General features: G+C 56.0%; 1 protein-coding gene across 2 annotated transcripts in view; it reads right to left on the bottom strand.

The window, feature by feature from the left end:
- The window catches only part of LOC111160429 (regulatory associated protein of MTOR complex 1), a 339,277-nt gene that overhangs the window by 111,031 nt on the left and 208,083 nt on the right, over window positions 1-20,163 (bottom strand). For both annotated transcript variants that reach the window (XM_022523546.1, XM_022523548.1), the window contains exon 8: window positions 277-377. In XM_022523546.1, the coding sequence (XP_022379254.1) occupies window positions 277-377 (101 nt within the window). The remainder of the gene's footprint in view (window positions 1-276; window positions 378-20,163) is intronic.

Below are 20,163 nucleotides of genomic sequence, written 5' to 3'. Positions count from 1 at the left end.
TTTATGAAGAAAAGTGAGTCCTGAGTTCACCTAGAAACGAACACCCTGATGTCAGAGCGAAAGCTCACGTGGGGCTTAGTGTCCGCTGCTGCTCATGGTCCCCGACCCACCGTGACCCATGGAAACCTCTGGGGGCTCTTGCCTCCTCCTCCTTCTCCTCCTGCCCCTCAGCTTTCCTCACTGACAAGACCTCCTTGCTCATCGCAAGGGTAGGTGCCTCCCGATGCGAGCCAGCAGCCCACCCCTGCCCCAAGCTGGCCGGCCGGGCCGCCTCACCCCGAGGGAGCACATTCCATGCGATGGTGTCCGTGATGGCCGTGAAGATCCAGTTCAGTTCTCCCAGGGGCGTCCTCCGGTCGTTCAGCCGGCCAGGAATCCTAGGAGACACAGGGCGCTTCCGTTAGTGACTACCTGGCTACTGTGGAGGGCTGGAGAGAGGAGACGGGGGAAGGAAAGAGGCGGGGGACCGACAGCTCGGAGGGAGGCAGGGGAGGCTCGCCACACTGGGAGAACGGCCTCCAGCCTCCCCTCCCTCCTCCCGGGCGCCCCCGATGCAGGGGACGGACCCAGCGGCTGCACACACCACTCCTGCAGCCTCCACGTACAAGACACGGGCCGTGGATGGGCCCCCAGGGCAGCCCCTGGCATCTGTACAGAGAAGCCCGGCCCAGGCCTGTGGCTCCAGGCTGCGGAAGCACTTTCAACCCAGCCGCCGGGAAGGAAGGCTCGTCCTCTGGGGTCAACTCACCTTCCACTCACTCATCGTATACCAGAGCCCGACTCTGTGGCCAAGCGCAATTTTGGCTCTGGGAGGTAGCGGGGGGTGGGGGGGGGGCCCTCAGTCCGCCGAAGGACAGACGGTAAGCCGTTCAATGCGCATAGCTGTGCCCGCGCGGGGACGAGGCCCACGGGGCAGGGTCCAGGGCACCCGCGACAGGTAAGGAGACGGAGGGCCGCGCTGAGGAGACGCTGCAGCACAGGCCGGTCACACCCAGAGGGAGACCGAGTCAGGCAGAGCCTGGACGTGGGCTTGTGTCTGCTGAGCGGCAGCCCCGGCTCCGCGTGTGACATGCTTAATTAGACCCGACGGGAAGCTCGTTTGTGTTTTCTCCCAAAAGGGAAACGTTCACAGCAATCCGGCTCAGAGACTGAAGTGTGGCCCCTGCTCTTCCTAAGAGTGAACAGACTAGGGATTTCCATCATAGTGGCCGCCTGGTGGCCCCATCGTCGCATGAACGACGCCCAAGCGGCCTCGGCAACGGGCAGCGGGAGCTCCCTCACGGGGGGCGGCAGCGAGGGCGCCCTCCCTCCACCAACCGCTCTTCCTTCAGGAACAAACGATGCTCCCGATTTCCTCAAGTGGCCTTAGTGACAGGACACGAGAAACAAAGGAGGGGCCGGCAAAATATCTGAAGGCAGCATTATTGCTCCAATAGTCTGAACTCTTGAAAAACATTTCCCAAATTAAAAAAAAACCGTGTGTCCACAGGGAGACTCCAGTGTGTCGGAACTGGAAGGCTTTTGCGAACACAGTCAAGCTATTGGCTCTGGCATGGCTAACTCAGAAAGCAAGGTTGTTTTTGTTTTTGTTTTTGTTTTTTAAGATTTTATTTATTTATTTGACAGAGAGAGATCACAAGCAGGCAGAGGCAGGCAGTGGGGAGGGGGAGGCAGGCTCCGCGCTGAGCAGAGAGCCCGATGCGGGGCTCGATCCCAGGACCCAGGACCCTGGACCCTCGGATCATGACCTGAGCTGAAGGCAGAGACTTGAACTCACTGAGCCACCAGGCGCCCTGAAAGCAAGGTTTGTTTTTAGGGAGAGAGTGTGGTGGGGACAGAAGGAAATAATGTTTTTTTAATTAGATTTTATTTATTTTAGACACAGTGGGGGGCAAGAGGGAGAAAAAGAATCTTAAGCAGACTTGGGGCTCGATCCCAGGACCCTGAGATCACGACCTGAGCTGAGACCAAGAGTCAGACGCTCGCCCAGCTGAGCCCCGCGAGGGCCACAATAACCACTCCTACTGGCTCTGTGGGTTGGGCCTAAGGATCCCACCACCGAAGAGAGTCGAGGCCTCCAGGTGAACACTCAGCACAAGGACAACAGGACGGCCCCCCCTCTCAGCCTACATGGCTGTTCCTTTCTCCACCGTCCCCTTCCAAAAGGACAGCACATGCCGGTGGCCCGGTGGCCTGCCCTCGGCCCTGGAGCAGGAAGGCAAGGATCCGTGGACAGCACAGCAGAGCAAATACCGCCAGCCCTCAACAAGCAGCAGCCGGGCGAGCGTGGGGCACGCCCCCCAAGAGAAGATAGCTATGAAACCCGAGCAAACAGCCCGGGAAGTCATTTCACTGGCGTCCTCCTTCTCGGCCCATGAGTGCCAGTGCCAACACCTGGGTTGCTGCCCTGGAAGGAACACGACACTAGGGGCTGATGGGGAGGAGGGGCCTTCGAGAGGGCCAGAGGGCGGGCAGGGAGCCCGGACACGTTAGCCTGGGGCTTGGGTCCTGCATGTGCAGGGGAGGAACACATGCACCGAAACCCTTGCACACAACACACCGTAGGCTCACCAGCCACGACGCTCCACAGTGGCGCTGTCCCGCTTGTGCGCGAGGACTCTCGCTGCAGCTCTGCCGGCCTCTGCACGGTGGCTCGGGGCGAGAAGACGCGCGCCTGCAGGGCCGCATCCCAAGGCTGGGGCCACCTTCAGGACCAGAGGACGCGCGATAGCGGAAGTGTGCGAGGAGCAAGCACTGGAGAAAACGGTGACCCTCCACGTCTCATCAAGGCTTCTCTCTGCCCATTATTCAGAGGTCGCCAGACTGCGACGTGGAGGGCCCGTCCCCACCTCGCACACCTGCTGCAAATGCCATGGGCCCCCAAAGCCAGGAAGGACTCTCAGAACTCAGTGAAAGCGGTGACGCTCGTGGTTATGGCTCACTAGAGAGAACTACAAGGAGCCATCGGAGCCAGTGTGGAGAGGGATGCGTGGGGCAGAGTCCAGGAGAGGTACGGAAGGTGGGGCTTCCATGTCCCCTCCAGCACCCACATGTGACGGGGTGCGCAGCACTCTGCCAACTGGGGTTGGGAGAGCCCAGGGCCTTGGTGGCCACCTCGGAGCCCTGGTTGGCTGCCTGGCTGCCCGTGAGCCGAATCGCAGCCTCGAGGCGGACAGACGACATACTCCAGCCCTAAACTGAAGTCACCCGGTCGGCCTCTCCGGGGGAGCAGGACCCACCCTGAGATGACCGCGTGTGGCCGTCCCCTGCCCGAAACAATGATGCTCCTGTTGGGAATGGTACAGGCATTCTCTCTGTGCCGGCCAAGTTCTCGACTATACACCAACAGTAATCTGTTCACTGTCCAGGACAGACCTGTGCAGCACTAGTGAGCAGGTTTGGGATTCACGTGCCGTGGTGGGCGCAGCTCTTCACTGGACTAAAAGCCCGGAGGTGGGCCCGTGGGAGGCTGGGCCAGGGCGTGCGCGCAGGCCTCTCGGCTGGGTGGCCTAAGGGAAGTGCTGCTTACCTCCACCCCCGCTTTGGACGACAAATCGGCACAGGAGAAGAAAAACCCGACCCGACCGCTGGACGGCACGAGTCAGGGACACGCCGGGCCTCGGACGATGCTCTGGGCGTGGAGCCAGCACCGCCCTTCTGGACCAGCCCAACCTACTAAAACCACCGCAGCAAGTCTGCTTCCAGAAACCAGCCTGAAACGGGACACGAGGAATGGGCCCGTGAGACATGCCGGGTTATTTACAGGGTGAAAAGTCAGAAGAAGCTAGAAACGTTACCAAAATGAGAGAATGAATAAGTAAACTACAAAACAACTGCGTGAAATTACTAGAAGCTAGCAGATTGTAGCTTATGAATATTTCAAGGATATGGGAAACGCACGCTTCAAAACATTAAGTGAGGAGGCAAGACAAATCCCACAGTCAACAGCACACGGGCTGTGCAGGAGGGAGTGCAGAAGATAAACCCCCAAGATACAACCGTGGGGAGGCTCTTCCTGTCTCGTGCACGCACACAAGTACGGTGTACACCCCACTTGAGCAATGGGGAGCAAGCCAAACCCCCATTCCCTCGCCTCCCCGCCCTGGACGCCCGGTGCTCAGGCCAGGGGAGCGGGCAGCTAGTGGGCGACAGGACAGCATTCATGCAAGAGCGTGACCAAGGTCTATCTCCAGACCCCGACCAAGTGCGTCACTGACATGAGCCGGGTCGTCCTCAATCGAGACGAGGTGACCCGGCACAAGCTGGACCCTGTGGGTAAAGAGATGATACACTCCCAGCGGCACAGAGCTGCTGAGATCCCTGTCTTGGTGGGCGGGTGGCCAAGCCAGTGGGACCAACGGAGGCCAGTCCTTCTCAGGCTAGGGTCAGCGTGCACTCAGGTGTTTAAAAGAATCTGCAGCTCGTAACCGTCACCAGCAGGTGAATGCACGCCCCCACGCCCATCACCCGGACCCCAGCAGGTGAGTGCACGCCCCCACGCCCATCACCCGGACCCCAGCAGGTGAGTGCACGCCCCCACGCCCATCACCCGGACCCCAGCAGGTGAGTGCACGCCCCCACGCCCATCACCCGGACCCCACTAACCTCTCTCACTAAGCTCATGAAACCAGAGACACAGCCGTCTGCCGACTGGTCTCAGACAGACACAGGGATCTTGCAAACCGACCCATCCACCCACGTGTCCGAGAAGCACCTTCTCCACGCGGCAGGTGTGGGCGCACTCTTGGGACGGCAGAGTCGGACTGAGTTAACTCCCCTCGCGTGTCGTGTCACTTAGAATTAAATCGCTCCCAGAACTGTTTGCTTCTGTTTTCCTTTCTGTATCAGAGCGTAGTGAGCAAAGTCAAAACCCAGCGCGCTCTGGAGGCCATCTGGGTCAAGGGCGGTGGGCACGGGGCCACGGAAGGTCAGACCCAGGACCACATTTCATCACCCCCAAAGAGTCTCGTTAATCATCGTGGTGGTTCTTTTAAAACTGAAATCCACAGTGTTAATCAAGGACTAACTGTTGTAAGAAAAGCATAAGAAGCCGCAGTTTACAAATAGATCACTGAACCGGGAGATGAGAAAAGCCTCTGGTCCCAGCTGTGCTGTGTCTGGGGAACTCTGGGCAACTTCCCGCTCTGGGTCACGGAGCCTGACCTTATGTGCACAGCAGAGATGAAAATAAGACGGATGGCTCTTCCGAAGGAGACACAGCAGCCGCATCCCTGCAGAGTGCACGGCCCTCCCTGCACCCCTGCAGTCACCAGCATCCACGTCCCCCAACAGCTGGGCTCACGTGCAGCTTTCTGATTCTTGCCAGAAACGATGCCCCGGGATCAGCATACCCAGGTCATCACCAGCAACCTCCAGCCCCCAGCTTGGTATATGGTAACTGTACCTGGTGTCCACACCCCAATTTTTAGGAGGCATGGAAGGGTGAGGCCAACTCTGGAATGTCAGACTGTGCCCTCCTTCTGGGACCACGCTCTCCCTCTCCGACACCAGTCTTCCTACCGTCCACCATCTGTGCAACTGGTCCCACACTGGATGCGTGTGACTTAGCCTCTGACACGGCCAGCTCCAACCTGGCCATCATCTTCTAGCCAGCCCAACCTGGCAGAGATGGCACGGGCTGTGTTCTCAGGCTGTCCTGATTGCCCCCAAGGACCAGGGAAGTGCACAACTCTGCACTGTCCTGCCGAGGGGGTGAGCACGCCGCCCGCACAGTGGCCATTCCCCACTCGCCCTGTCCTCCCCAGTCTCTCGGCCTCCATTCCTAGCTGTCTCTGACCAACACCTCCAGGGCCCTTCTGTTGTCCACAGGAAACAAGAAAATGTAAGAATCCTTAGCCCACAAAACCTACCAATCACCATGGGCAGCCCATGCCGGTCCTGGTGTCTGACCATCTGCCTTCTTCCCTAACCTCGCTCACCTGTCTTCACAGCTCCCTGCCATCACAACCCCGTCACTCCCCGGATCTCGTCCCCACCTCCGAGGCCTCGTGGCTTCTCTTCCACCAAAGCTCGAAGCCTCAAAGACACAGCTCACCCGCTCTCCAGCCCCCAAGCTGGGACAGCTCCCGTTTCTGGCTTCCATCTGCCTTTGCTGCAGAGCGACTTTCTGGACCCAGGCCCCTCTGCCTTGGCTCACACCATGTGGGGTAATGGCCCTCCGCATCCCCGTGGCCAGCACCCTACCAGCTTCTCTGCTGCTGCTGCACAGTTTTCAGCCACGGGACAGCTACCTCTCCTTCCACAGAGCTCAGGTGGAGCAAAGGAAAGCAGAGCTCCTCGGTCTGCGTGAGTGGGGCCGGCTGCCCCCCGGCCTCCTGCTGCCTAGGCCCCCCGAGACGGCCTCTGTGAGGCTGCGGGGGAGCAAGGGCCAAACCACCACTAGGGAAGTCAAGTGGAACGATTCCCACGTGGCTTCAAACCACGGATCATTGCCCAGCTTGACACACAACTCTGCAATGAGCTTCCTGTCGTTCTCCCCGTCCCTCCGGGCAGGTCTGTCACCTCGCTGTTGACCAAACTCTGCTTCCTCCCGCCTGGTTAGGGTGCTCCGCAGCCCACGTGGAGTGGCCTCCCTGCCCTCCTTGCGCTGCTTCTGGCTCCGTCTTTACAAGCAAAGCTCCAACCTCACTGTCCGCAAAGACACTCTTGCCCACGGCAGCCTTTCAGCTGGACCTGGGCGATGCCCTGCATGTCCGCTCCCGTCCTCTGGCGCTCCTCCGGCCAGTCCCCTCTGCTCCTCTGACCGAGTCACCATCGCTGCATGCACGCTTGTCGCTGCCAGAACCGGGTCACAGCTTTCCTTGATACGGACCATCACCCTGCAGCATTAGGCCACGTGTGAACACTCAGCATGGCCCCAGCAGCCCGCAGATGTGAGCCAGGTCACCCCCTCTTTACACCACAGCTCTCTGAGGTCCTCACGGGTTATGAGGCTGACACGGAGCCGCCCCTCCCCCTCCAGACGGCCTGGCTGCTGGGCAGGGAGGAGGGTGGCACTGGGCACCCAGGCCCATCGCAGCTTTCAGGACGGGGTGTCCCAGCTGCGGCGTGGTCTCCTCCAGTCCATGGTGCCTCCACAGGGTGACCCGTGCTCCACAGTCAGCACGGGGCTGGTCTGTGCCGTGAGGAAGTCACGGTCGGCTTCTTTCCCTGCCCCCTCCACGTCACCACCCCAAACCTGCGTTCCCCAGCCAGCACAGAGGCCTGTGGGAGATGTTGTGTCTGGTGTGATTTGTGCTTTTGGGGCTACTTTCTGTTTCTCCCGAGCTTTCTCTTTCACTAAACATGCCACATTCCAGCCTTGTGGAAATTGCTGTTTTCAAAAGGTCCATGAGCCCCCACGCCCGTGCAGACCATTCCCTCCCTCCTCTCCTGGCTTCGGGAGCCCCGAGCAGTCCTCCAGTCGGCCTGCTCCCATACAGCATCCCTGGGGGCTCCTCCAGTCCTCGGGGCCCCCAGGCCTGGGGGCTGCTGCAGAGACTCCCACAGAACTCCGCAGAGGCCTCTGCCAGACGGACGCGCCACCCTGCCTGTCCACAACCGGGCAGGAGCCGTGGAAGCATGGCTTCACCGTCTCACCCAGGACTCAGCACCAGCCGCTAGTGTCTAACAGGTGCTCCATCCATATTTGATGAGTGAAGGAATGATCCCTCCTGTGTGATCGCAAGCTCGTGTAAATAAGATGTGAAGTGAAAAACCATGGTTTCCGAGGAAATGATACTCGCTAAAAATACTCAGGTGATATGAAGATAACACACTTCTTCCCGAATTCCTTCATTTAAGAACCACTGGACACATCCTGGTGACCGTCCTCTCTTCACGTGCAGAATCAAGTGTTCTGAATGCACAGAAGGAACCCTGCATACGGGGCTGCTACATTTCTGTTAAAAACACCCATAAAAACACTGAGAAAGAAGGCTTGGAAGGGCAAATGCATAGCAGAGTCCTAGCAGTGAGGGGCTCAGTGTGGTGGATTATCTAAATGATTTCAGTTCCCCTCGCCTCTCTGTGTCTAATGGCGGATCTGTGCTGAGCACAGGCTACTTGTGTAATGAGGAAAAATCAAACTTTCTTCTTCTTTAGTAAGAGGAAGGCTACAGCGAGAGATTTTAAAACTGTGTTATCTTATAAATTTGTATCATCTCACATTCAACTAAAATAAAGCATGAACCTCTATATTGTCTGCTTTAAAAAGCCTCACGAACATGGCGGCGTAGAGAGCCTTGGGCTGGTTCATTTTCCCACGAGGGATCTGTTGTGTAAAAATGTTCCACGACTAGGAACACGGGGCCAGGAGCCCAACAGCTTCTCTTCGGAATATCAGATTGGCACTCTGCGGCGGGGTACTTGGGGGGACAAGAGGCGCACCCACAAAGCAGTGGCTCCCAGCCAGTGGGGCAGCGGGAGGGGAGGCCCCGAGGGTGTGTATCCTGCGCACGAGGCTTTCCTCAGTCACCGAGGGCTTGTGGGAAATAAAGTCACTCCCGTACGAGGTCCACACGTACTCAGCCTCAACCATCACAAAAGCCAACTGAGCGGGGACAAAGCGGTCCGTGGAGTGGAGGCTGGGAACCACTGCTCCGGACGGCACGTGTGAGGTTTCTGCACGCTGACACCTTCCTGAACCGGATCAAGCCACATGTCTACAACACTCTTCTCCAGACTCTCCGTACTTGGAACTGGGTCCAATTCAACTCTCTAAGGTCATCTGATTTCTTTATAGAGTGCCATTTGCAGACTCCAAGTGACCCACTCATGTGCATAAAGCCCAAGGCTTCGCACGTGATCCCTGGGACCAGTCCGCATGTCTGCTATTTTGCCGTCAGGATCTTTCTCCTGGGCTGCAGGACGGCATCCGCGCCGGCGGAAGGGAAGGACAGCGATGGGACGCGGGAAGGAAGCCTGGCGGGGAAGTGAACCTCACTTGTGGAAACATAGAAAGCTTGGACGCAGAGCGGCCGGTCTCCATGCGGACTCAGAGGGTCAGCTGCACGGCCACCGTGGTGCTGCCCACAGAGCGGAGTCAGCCAGGCCCCAGAGCACATCTGCAAACCCTGGGGAGTGTGGCTCCATTCACTGCCTTGGGTTCGGGCGTCACGAGCTCCCTCGCTGGTAATGGCAGGTTAGGTGACTCACGTACCCTGATGAGAACTAGCGAGGCTGCACACATACGGCAGGCAGGCTTCCTGAAGGCAATGCAAGACTGGCAAGCCTGTGGGGAATCATGGGGCCAAGACTGGAGAGGGGACCCCAAGGCATCCACTGGCATTTGGGGCTGCCTCTCTCTGAGGCGTCTGGTGATCCCAAAGCTGTGCGGAGGGAGGGGCAGGCCACCGAGCAGAGCGTGGTGCCCGTGGGGCTGGAGCGCAGATGCGGAGGTTGAGGGCCGAGAGGAGGCGGAGCACCGGCAGAACCCCCGAGGCGCTGAGCTGGGGCCCCAAGGACGAACTGGAAGTAACCCAAACCTCACAGCCCAACGCGTCCGAACCCCGCACCTTCCACTTCCAGTTGGCAGCGTTCGATCAGAAGGACCAGACACGTACTGCGAAACTGAACCGGTGCTTGAAACCCAGAAAAACAACTACTAAGGGAAGGAGACGGGCAGAGGGTCCGTGCAGCAGTGACATCCGATGCAAACGTCCCAGTCATTTTACCTAGTTTGTTCGAGAAATTAAAGGACAAAGGAAGGCTTGGCAGAGAACCAGAAACTGTAACGTCAAGCCTGGCAATTCCAGAACTTCAGGAACATGAGAACATCATGTTAGTCCCTCAGGAGATGGGCTGAGGAGACGAGGAGACAACAGGGAAGACAGGAATGAAAGATGGGCCAGAAAAAGTACTCAGAATCAGGCATAAAGAGATGGATGGCTGGGACAGAAGAAACACAGGGGATGTAAGGAAAAGATCTAAAATCACCTGCTGGAGTCCCAAAAGGAGAGAACAGGGGAATGGGACGGAAGCAATCTTGAAAGAGAATTTCCTACAACTGATGAACGATGCTGAAGGACAACGTCCGGGTCTGTGGGAGCCGCGGAAACAAAACAGCGGGCGGCCGGCTGAGCCAACCAGCATGCATTCTCACACGGCTCCGGAGACCGTCAGTCCACGATCGGGGGCCGGCGTGGGCTGGCCTGGTGAGGACCCTCTCTCCGGCTTACAGCCCGCGGCCCTCTTGCTATGTTGTCAATATGGCAGGGAGACAGCGCGCTGTTGTCTCTTCCTCTTGTCCCAGAGCACTGGTCCCATCATGACCTCATCTCCCACGGGCCCATGTCCACACACTGTCATACTGGGAGTTAGGGTTTCAGTATAGGAATTTTGGGGGGAATCAGAATTCAGTCCATAGCACTCAGGCTCGAGAAATGCTATAGTCATAAAGCAGGACAAATACAAAGAATGCCCAGAAAAACAACAAAATCAAGCTACCAAAATCCAAGAAAAGGAAGGATTTATAATAAATCGACAGCAATCCGATGGTGCAGTACCGGCCTAGAGACCACCGAGACAGCACAGGGCAAATGAGCGGCACAATCATGGCCGACAGCCTCCTGCCTAGGGCACTGCTTCGCCGGGGAGAAGCCCGTGTTCCCACAGTGCTGCTGGGAGAACCAGACACCCACACGGAAAACGGGAACCTTGACCCTCACCACACACCATGTGCAAAAATTAACTTGAGATGGACCATAAACTTAAACATAAAAGTTAAAATGGTCAAAGTTGTAGCAAAAATAGGAGAAAAGCGTCACAATCCTGGTAGGCAAAGCTTTCTTAGGCACAACATGGAAAGTGAATCGTGAAAGAAAAACGTATTAAATCAGATTTTATCAAAATGAAATGGCTCTGCTCCCAGAACACTGTTGTGAAAATGAAAACACAAGCCAGACTGACCAGAGCTGACAGCGACTCCTGCGACATACATAAAGGGCTCTTGAAGGCAAACGGCACCATTAAAACATTGGCAAGAAACGTGAATATATGTTTTATCAAAGAATATAAATTAATGGCCAACAGCATGTGAAAAGCTGCTCCGCATCATCATTAGGCAAATGCAAATCAAAGCCACAGGACAGGGGCGCCCAGGTGGCTCAGTCAGCGAAGCTTCTGCCTTCAGCTCGGGTCAGGATCTCAGGGTCCTGGGAGCGAGCCCCACGTCGAAGGGGTAGGTCCCTGCTCGGTGGGGAGGTTGCTTCTCCCTCTGCCTCTCCCCCTGCTTGTGCTCTGTCTCTCAAAGAGATAAAATCTTAAAAAACAAAACAGGAGACGGTGCTACCGATCCACTAGGAATAGTGTTGATGGAACGCTGAGTGCCTGGTACACTCACACGGTACGGGCAGGAACGTCAGTGGCGGGCCGCCGTGGAACACAGCTGAGAAGTTTCTGATAAAGCTTCACGCACACCTGCCAGATGACCCAGCCCTCCGGCCCCTGCAAATTCACCCTGGGGAAACGAAATGCTTAGACACAGGATGAGCACATCCGCAGCAGGTGGGCTCATCCTGACGACCAGACTGGAGAGAGCCGCTGTGCACCGGTGGGCGGGCGGGCAGGTGGGAGGGCTGCAGCGCACACGGGGGAGCGTGGCTTACGGTAAACGGAGTGAACAGCGGGTGCGCCCAGCCTGGGTAAGTCTCAAGGCACTGCGCCGAGGGAAGAGCCAGACACACAAGAACCTGTTGTAATTTTCTACGTACACGAAGCTCGAGAAAAGACAACTCTGAGGTGCGAAAAGCAAAAGCAGATGAGCGGGTGCCTGGGCTTGGGATCTACGGCGGCGGGGGGTGGGGGGGGGGGGACTCTCGGGACAAGGCCCGAGAGGAACTGTGGGCTACGTTTTGAGTGAAGCTGGTTCCATGGGTGGGTAGAGCTGCCAAAACTCCGCAACCTGTACAGGATACAAGCTGGATTTCAACAATGACCATTTTAAAATGAAAAATCAAATGAAGGGGAAATTATGGCATTTTCAAACAATAAAAACAGAATTTTTTCCACCGGCAAACTGGCAGTAGAGGGAGTTCTTGAGGTAAAGAGAAACATCTCAGGCTGAGATGCAGGAAGGAGGGGAGGCCATGGAAGACGTAAGCGTCAGCAAGAGTTAACGAGAGAACATCAGCGATGTTTATGGCGGTGACACACGGAGCATGAAAATGTGTGACAATAATTGTACACAAGTCAGGGAATGAGTCAACGCTGTGACTCTGTGCTCAGGTCCTCATATCGCCCGGGGCAGTGGTAAAAGTACTAACTTAGATTTGAGTTTAATGAGCCAGGGGTCGCCAAGACTATGGTCTGAGGGCCAAATCCAGCCAGCGGCCTGTGGTTTTGGTTTGATTTTTTGTCTGGCCCAAGAGCTAATGATAGTCTTTATGATTTCAATGCTGACGTGAACAACACACAACAGAGGGGCTCCTGGGTGGCTCAGCGGGTTAAGCCTCTGCCTTTGGCTCAGGTCATGATCTCAGGGTCCTGGGGTCGAGCCCCGCGTCGGGCTCTCTGCTCAGCAGGGAGCCTGCTTCCCCCCCCTCCCCCGCCTGCCTCTCTGCCTGCTTGTGATCTCTGTCTGTCAAATAAATAAATAAAATCTTGAGGAAAAAAAAAAAGAATACAGGACAGCCATTGTACTGTCTGGGCCCGGACAGAAACGGAAGTTGGCAACTGCCCGGGAGTAGCCATTCGTGTGCAGGAAAAGAACACAGAGTTGACACGCCGACAGAGGGGGAGAAAGGAGTAAAATTGCTAAATCAACCCAAAAGAGGGGAGCGGAGGAGGAGAAAGCAAGATGGAAAAAAAAAATGGGGGAAAATAAGAAAGTGAACAGATTTCAACCCAAGTATGCCAATTATTACACTAATATAAAAAGACCGGATACTTCGATTAAAGTCAGCGACTTTCAGTCTAAATCTAAAACCAGGAGAAAGCCATGGCCTGCTAAAAAGAGACGCACCTTAAATACATACCGGAGTCGGACACGCACATATTAGAGCACCTGCGCAACACAGATGAGGATGAAAACGCACGTCCTCGCCTGCAGTCCCGGAAAGGCAGCCACACGACTCTGCTGCGAAGCGGACGTTATCCGAGGCAAAGACTGACATTTCTCAGGTTCCATCCGTTCCACCAGGAAGGGGGATCGGTTATGGCTAATTTTTCTTTCCGTAGTGCTGAAGGGCAAAGCGTGTAGTGGACAGGGGGAATGGGCTTTTAATTTAAAGTAAAATGGCAATAAACTGTCAAACTCCATTTCTGAATGAAAGGAGGAAGTTGAGATACACAAGGCAGCAACTTCTCCAGCAATGGGACGGCTCATAGGAAGTCTGGCAGGGTTTCGGGGAATGGCAGAACAGGGATTTGGGACTGCGAACACTGAGGGATCATGATCTCAGGAGCACTGAGGATGACCCAAAGAGGGACAATTAAGGGTCAGTGTGTCCAGGTCCCAGTGAACAGTAGAGGCTTTCAGACTGTGGGACCACTCCCAGCAAGAAATGCATTTTGTGCAGCGATCTAATACACACGCCTACAACCACAGGTAAACACACACATTTGATAGTCATATACAATCGAAGCAAACATTTGTGTTCCTGGGGAAACAATGATATCTTCTATCTTTTCTTTCTTTTTTAATGGTGGCTGTGGCCCACCAAACTGATTGCATAGCCACTAGCAAAACACGACCTGCAGTTTAAAAATATGGACTCGAATGAAACTCATGTTAATTTCCCCAGGAGGCTATCAGCTCGGGGTTATCAAAATGCTGATGGTGAACACTGCTCCCCAGGGAGGTCAGAGATAAGAAAATCACACCATTCTACCCGTACATAGCCAGCTGGTGGTTTTCTTCTTTCTAAACCCACACAGCCAGCTTGTTCCCTAATGATTTTTAAAACTCTGTACCGAGTCTCTGAATCAGTTTACGCGCGCAAGGCCGCGACTCAGTCCCTTTCACCCCGCACTTAGCGCCCTGACAGATTAGAAACCCGCTAATTTTGGGAAGCAAATGGCATTGAAGGAAAATGTATTTTAAAATTCTGGAGGAAAAGGAGTGACAATTTCCACAGCTCAGTGGTGAGCAGGAGTTAATATGACACTGGAGATAATCTACCTTTTACTGAATTTATTACAGAATGATAAACTGCCACCCGTCCCTAGAGCAGCCGGCCACGTGCGTCCCTCTGGAGGCTGCAGACGAAAATCAAAGGGAGACATGGGATCAAACAGAGCAAAGGAGCAGTGTCCCATTTGCTTATTCAACATGTTTGTGATGCAATGAAAACAGATGGTTTTTTATTAAGCAGTGCAGGTTCCAAAACTCTTAAGAAATAAATCTGAGTCTAAGTTCATTTCTGCAGCATTTCTGAAAAAGCTGATTTTCTCTGGACATCCTACTGTCAAGACTGATCGTCCGACAGGCCCTTTCCTGAGAGCGAGAGTGATGGGAGCCACGCCAGACCAGTGGCCAAGCGGAGTTCTCTGGGAAGCTGCTACAAAGCCTGTCATGCTTGGGGAAGTCAGCTTCTAAAATTAGGGGAAGGGGCAGGGGCTCTGGCTGGCTCAGTCAGTGAAACGTCTGCCTTCGGCTCAGGACACGTTCCCAGGATCCTGGGATCAAGCCCCATGTGGGGCTCCCTGCTCAGTGGGAAGTCTGTTTCTCCCTCTGCTCTTCCCCCCGCCCCGACGCTCCCCCTGAGCACTCCATCAAATAAATAAATAAAGTTTTTAAAAATAAAACGAGGGCACAGAATCCAGATGAATCCCAGGGAGCACATCCCCCTGATCCAGACCAACCCAGGGAGCACATTCCTCAGATCCAGATGAATCTGGGGAGCACCACCCCCGCGAGGCACTCAGCTACTATCTGGTTGTCTCTCCAGATGTCTCTTCTGGAACATGCTAAGGCACCCGCAGTGAGCTTCTTTGTAAAAATCTGGTCTCAAGAAGGTGGGAACAGAGGCAGGTGGGTGAGTGTGGGGTGGAGGGACAGACCTCACGTCCTCAGCGGTAAAACGGATGTAATGCTTCTGCTGTTTCACAGACACTGCCACCAGCCTGGTGGTTCCTTAGCTGATCAGAATCTCTCCGGTCTATGTAGGGACCAAAATGCCAAGGTCACTGCAAGCTTGTGCTGAGCAGGACTACTGGTAGCCTTGTCTAAATTCTATCTCTTACTGTGAATTTGTCAAAATATCACAAAAGCAGCAGTTTCCAAATACAATTGGGGTATATTTGCTCTCGATCTTCTAGGCGAGCTCTCCTCCGGGGTTTTCCTGTGCAGGTGCACTGAGCAGACGTGCGCTCCAGTTCCTCTGCCTTCGGGTCCCCAGGGCCCTGGCTGAGCTGACCAGTCGCTCATTCCACCCCATAGCCCCTCAGTTCATTTGTCCACGTCTAATCTGTCCTTGGAGACCAGACACCTTGACATCTAGAACTCAGGCCCCCTCCCTCATAAGACCATTCTCCGTCCGTTCCCACTTAGAATTTACCTCTCCTGCCTGTGAAACATCCACACGTGAACCCGCCGGACACCAGGAGATTCTTCTGTGCCACACGCAGCACAGAGATCAGGAGACGGACTGGACGGACCTGGGTGTGAATCCCCCAGGCGCTGTTACGTATGGCTGTGTGACTTTGGGCACATTACCTAGCCTCCCTGAGACTCAGTCACCTCAGGGGTCCTGCCGAACTCCACGGGACACAGGAAAGTGCGATGAATTCACACCTAGCAAGTTAGCCCAGAACCCGGAACACAGCAAGGGCCCAGGAAATAGAGATGCTCCTACTTAATTATTACAATCCCTTCCCCCACAAACATTTTAAAATAAATTAAACCCAAAATGCTGGAACTGCCCCCAGGAAACCAAACTCCTAAGATTAACATAAAAAACACGACGATTTCAGGAGCACTCTAGGTTACCTGTGGCACATTTCCACGTCTGCGACTTAAAGGTGGCCTCAGAGAGAACATCTGCAGGTCACATATCTGAGAAGAACCAACCTCTGTAGCGCACAGGGACTCTCCCAGCTCACTGAGACGACACCCCCCCCCACAGGTAGGAGACTAACGGCCACGATACTGCGGGAGACACACAGCGGCAAGTGGGCATGTGAGAAGACGCCTGCCCCAGTGAGCCCTCAGTGACATCCCCGTCACGACCATAGAGAGACCCTGCCACGCCCACAACGGTGACAATCACGAGCTGATGAGGACGGACGTGGCGAGGGCACGGAGAAACAGAACGTAAATGGTACCGCTCTGGAAGATACTGGCAACTTCCTAGGAGTTAAACATAAACATACCATCTGCCTCAGCACCCCTACTCCCGGTGTCTACCCAGGAGACACAAAAACGTGTGTGCACGCAAAGCGTGGTACATGGGTGTTCACAGCCACACCGCTCCCCGAGTCCATGAATGACGGGCGACGCAGACGGACAGTGATGTGGGGTACCATGCAACAGTACGACAGAGCAACACTGACGCGAGCCACGATGTGAAGGAACTCTGAAATCACTACGCCAAGTAAAAATCAAACAAAAAGCCGGACGCAGACGACTATACAGTGTGGTCCCGTTTCTATGAAATGTCCGGAAAGGACAAATTCACAGGGAGAGGACGACTAGCGGTTTCCTGGGGCTGGGATGGGACTGGGACTAGTGGTGGACAGATGCCAGTTACCATGGGACTGTGGCGGTGGTGGCACAGGCTGGAAGACCTACCAGGAACCATGGAACACTTAGGTGGGTACGTAAATTATAAATTTACGTATAAGCTGTTGAAAAAATACAGAAACCACCACCCCAAAAAGTGTGAACTGAACATATAAATGATGCTACAAGACCACTGTGTACATTTCAGTCTCTTTCTGAAATGTCACACTTTCTGCATTGACTCCATAAACAAGTGGGGTGGGGGAAGACCGTCTGTTGTGTGTCTTCATTGTAAGTCAACTAAACTGAAGCCCTAGTTTTCAGTACACGTAGAATTCTTCCCCGCTTTCCCTTTAGTTCCCCTAATAAATCCGTGAATTTTTTCCCACCTAGAAAGTCAGTGATTTTTCATTTCTCCCGGTGTTTCAATGATCTGTGCTGCTTGGGCAGGAGCAACCAGCAACACAGCCCATGGCCCAGCCCGCCCTGGCCTGGCGCGTGCCCTGCTTCCCGGCGCCTGGTTCCAGGGAACCCCGAGGGCTGCCTCACTGCGCTAAGACTGCATCTCTAAAGCTTCCGCCAATGGCCCTGGTGCCAGCACCCAGAGCCCTGCAGAAATGTGGGAGTCACTGGCAATTTCGTGACTCTTCAATGATGTGAAAACAGGTACCATGTCATCCAGTGTCTTCGTCCCTCCAGGCTAAACCTCCTGGTCCCTTAAGGTGCTCCTCACCCAAGGCACCAACCTGTATCTTGCATGTCCCCATCAGGTCGAGAGGGGGCCGTCCCCTCCCTCCTCCAGAATTGGTCTGGTTTGGGAACAGTTGTTTGGAAGAGTTGACCCAAGCTGTTTCCCACAACCCCGACTTTTTCCACAGGGGCTAGTGTTCTATCGAATCTCCCCAACCCCATGCTTGTACATACAATTTCTTAGGACCGTGCTGTGGTTTATACACAGAATTCTGACTGTTTGCCTTAAGCTGCTCAGCCTGTCAAAACCCTTCTATGCCCTGGTACTGGGTTCGTGAGCAAATCCTTATGTTCTCTCAGTCCTTCAAGTAACAGTGTCGTTATCGTTTATCTGTGTTTCTGAAAACTCCGGCACCACGTTGCTGTACGTCCAAGGGTAATTCTGAAATGGATCTCCGTTAGAGTAGAACAGTGCTGTCGTGAGACCCTGCAAAGGCCAGGTGGGTGGCTGGTGTCGCCGACTACACGGCCCCTGCTGCCTGCAGGAGGAGGAGCCTCCGGGGCTCACAAGTCTTCTAGCAGGCACCAGACTGACCACCTTCCGCAGGGAGAAGCAGGGACAGCCCTCCCTGGGACCCTCCCGCTGTACCCACACTCCTGCTCGCAGAGTGCGCTGCGTCAGGCTCTGTGCCACCTGCTCCCTGTGGTGGTAGCTGCTAGGGACAGGCAGACTCAGGAGCGGAGCGTCACTCACATTCCTCGCCCTGACCCGACATTCCGTCCCCCCGGAGCTTGCACGGCTCCTGCTCCACGGTGCCTGCCCATCTCCAGCTTGCCAAGGGCACCTCCTTTTTGAACACCGTCCGCCCACAGGTGTCTGCTGACTGCCCACTACGTCCTGGCCTTGCAGGAGAGGAGGCCAACCTCTCAGTCGGTGTCCTATCCCTCTGCTCCGACAAAGGGCCTGCAGGTGAGTGAGCTCAGGCCGTCCTCATGAGTGGTTCTCCGGATGTGACCCTGAGTCCCCTGCTGGACGCTGAGCTCTGCGGACACCTTTGGTGCGTTTCTACCGCCTGTCTCTTTCCTGTCATCATCGCACAGCACCTGTGGGGCCGCGGGCAGCCGGCTCTCAAACACCATGTGGTGGATGGCATGGAGCAGAAGGCATTTCCTTGTGGCCACGCTGCGGCCCAGGAGCGGAAGGTGGACCAGTCTGGCTCCACCTCCAATGCAGGTCCTGGCACAGCTGCCTCAGTTTCCCGTTCGATGTAGCGATCGGAGTCAGAGTCTGGGCGGCAGCCACAAGCCCACCCAGGGCTCCCACGCTGCTGTGTGCTCTCGGCCCGGGAGCTGTGCACGCCCTCCTTCCAAGCCGGGGGCACCTGGGGCACCGCTCCGAGGCTGGGGGACTCTGGTGGGAGAGGGTGCACGTATCCTCCGGCATTGTGCTGCAGCCCCCAGACCGCATGGGGCCAGCAGAGTCGGGACCAACGTGGGGTCTGTACTCTGAGTGACTCTGGGCAAGTCCATGTCCCCTTAGTGCCCAGGGCCTGACTCCCCGGACAACTGTGCAGACCAGAGTGGCTAATCCCCACCAGGTCCTCTCGCAGGGCTGGGCACCACAAGCCATTGGGGGGAGGTTTGCCTCCCCAACCCCACGTGGGCTGGCCATGTGGACGTGAATGGCCACCCGGTACCCAGCCCTGTGTTGGGAGCGCATCTCCAGGAGAGCTGCTTAGCACTAAAGCACCTCCTCTTGGTCTGATGGTGCAGGGCCGGCGGCCACGAAGTAAGAGCAGGGTGCTATCCCCGAGTGGGGCCTCCGGGGCCAGCTCTGGAGCAAGGCTGAGGGAGGAGCAGGTGAACACAGGAGAGGCGTGTGCCCGCGGAGACCCGCGCAGAAATGGCCTGAGGCCCTGGCGGGGCGCACTGTGCCGAAGCCCCTGCAGCCTCGTCCTTGAACCGCGCGTCGTCGCCTGGCCTCCCCGCACCAAGCCCGTCCTCAGGGAGCGCAAGCGGCCGGCCCTGTGGCTGGCTAGGCCGGCTACATCCCCAGATGCAGCTCACAGGCATCCATCAGAGACTGGCAGAAGCACGTTTTTGTTAGGACACCGAGGGCACTGGGGCACCAGGTAGTGAAGACAGGAAACTGGGCTGACGCTGCTCTGTCTGGATGACAAGGGCTGGGACACTGGTGCCACCGGGAAGGTAACGAAGCCCTGTGCGTGGCCGCGGGAAGGTAACGAAGCCTGTGCGTGGCCGCGGGGAAGGTAACGAAGCCTGTGCGTGGCCACGGGAAGGTAACGAAGCCTGTGCGTAGCCGCGGGCGCCCCTGCTCGCGGTCCCGTCTTGGCTCAGAGCCTGGCCCTGTCCGGCAGATCACGACCCAAAGGCAGGCGGTGACGGAGTGTGTGCCACACTCGGGGACCCAGCGCCCCTGGCCCTCCCTCCGGGGCGCTGCTGACGCACACAGCTCCCGTGGGCACCAGGTCTGCGGCTGGCTGGTCCGCCCCTCGCTCACACTGTCTCCACCGTGCAGCCCCCCGGGGCTTTCCCGCTCCATCTCTAAATTAGCTTCCCATGACTCATCACTCATCCTCTCCGTGACTGCGGGCGCTCATGACTTACTGATTTTTCACCTTCAACCAGCTGACACGATATACCTACGTTGGAGAGAAAGGTACTTTTCGAATGAAGGCTGGTATCTTGTTAGTTTTCCTTTCAAACGTAACACGTGTACGATGCCAACCTCCCAGCGGAGTAAACGCTAATCACAGCTACTGGGCCCGGACGGCAGGCGTGGGTGGCCGCAG

Source organism: Enhydra lutris, unplaced genomic scaffold (genome assembly GCF_002288905.1).
Source record: "Enhydra lutris kenyoni isolate GAN:26980312 unplaced genomic scaffold, ASM228890v2 scaffoldscaffold75, whole genome shotgun sequence".
NCBI lineage: Eukaryota > Metazoa > Chordata > Mammalia > Carnivora > Mustelidae > Enhydra > Enhydra lutris.
Note: the sequence above shows the minus strand (reverse complement) of the source record. Positions and strands in the feature narration are given on the sequence as shown.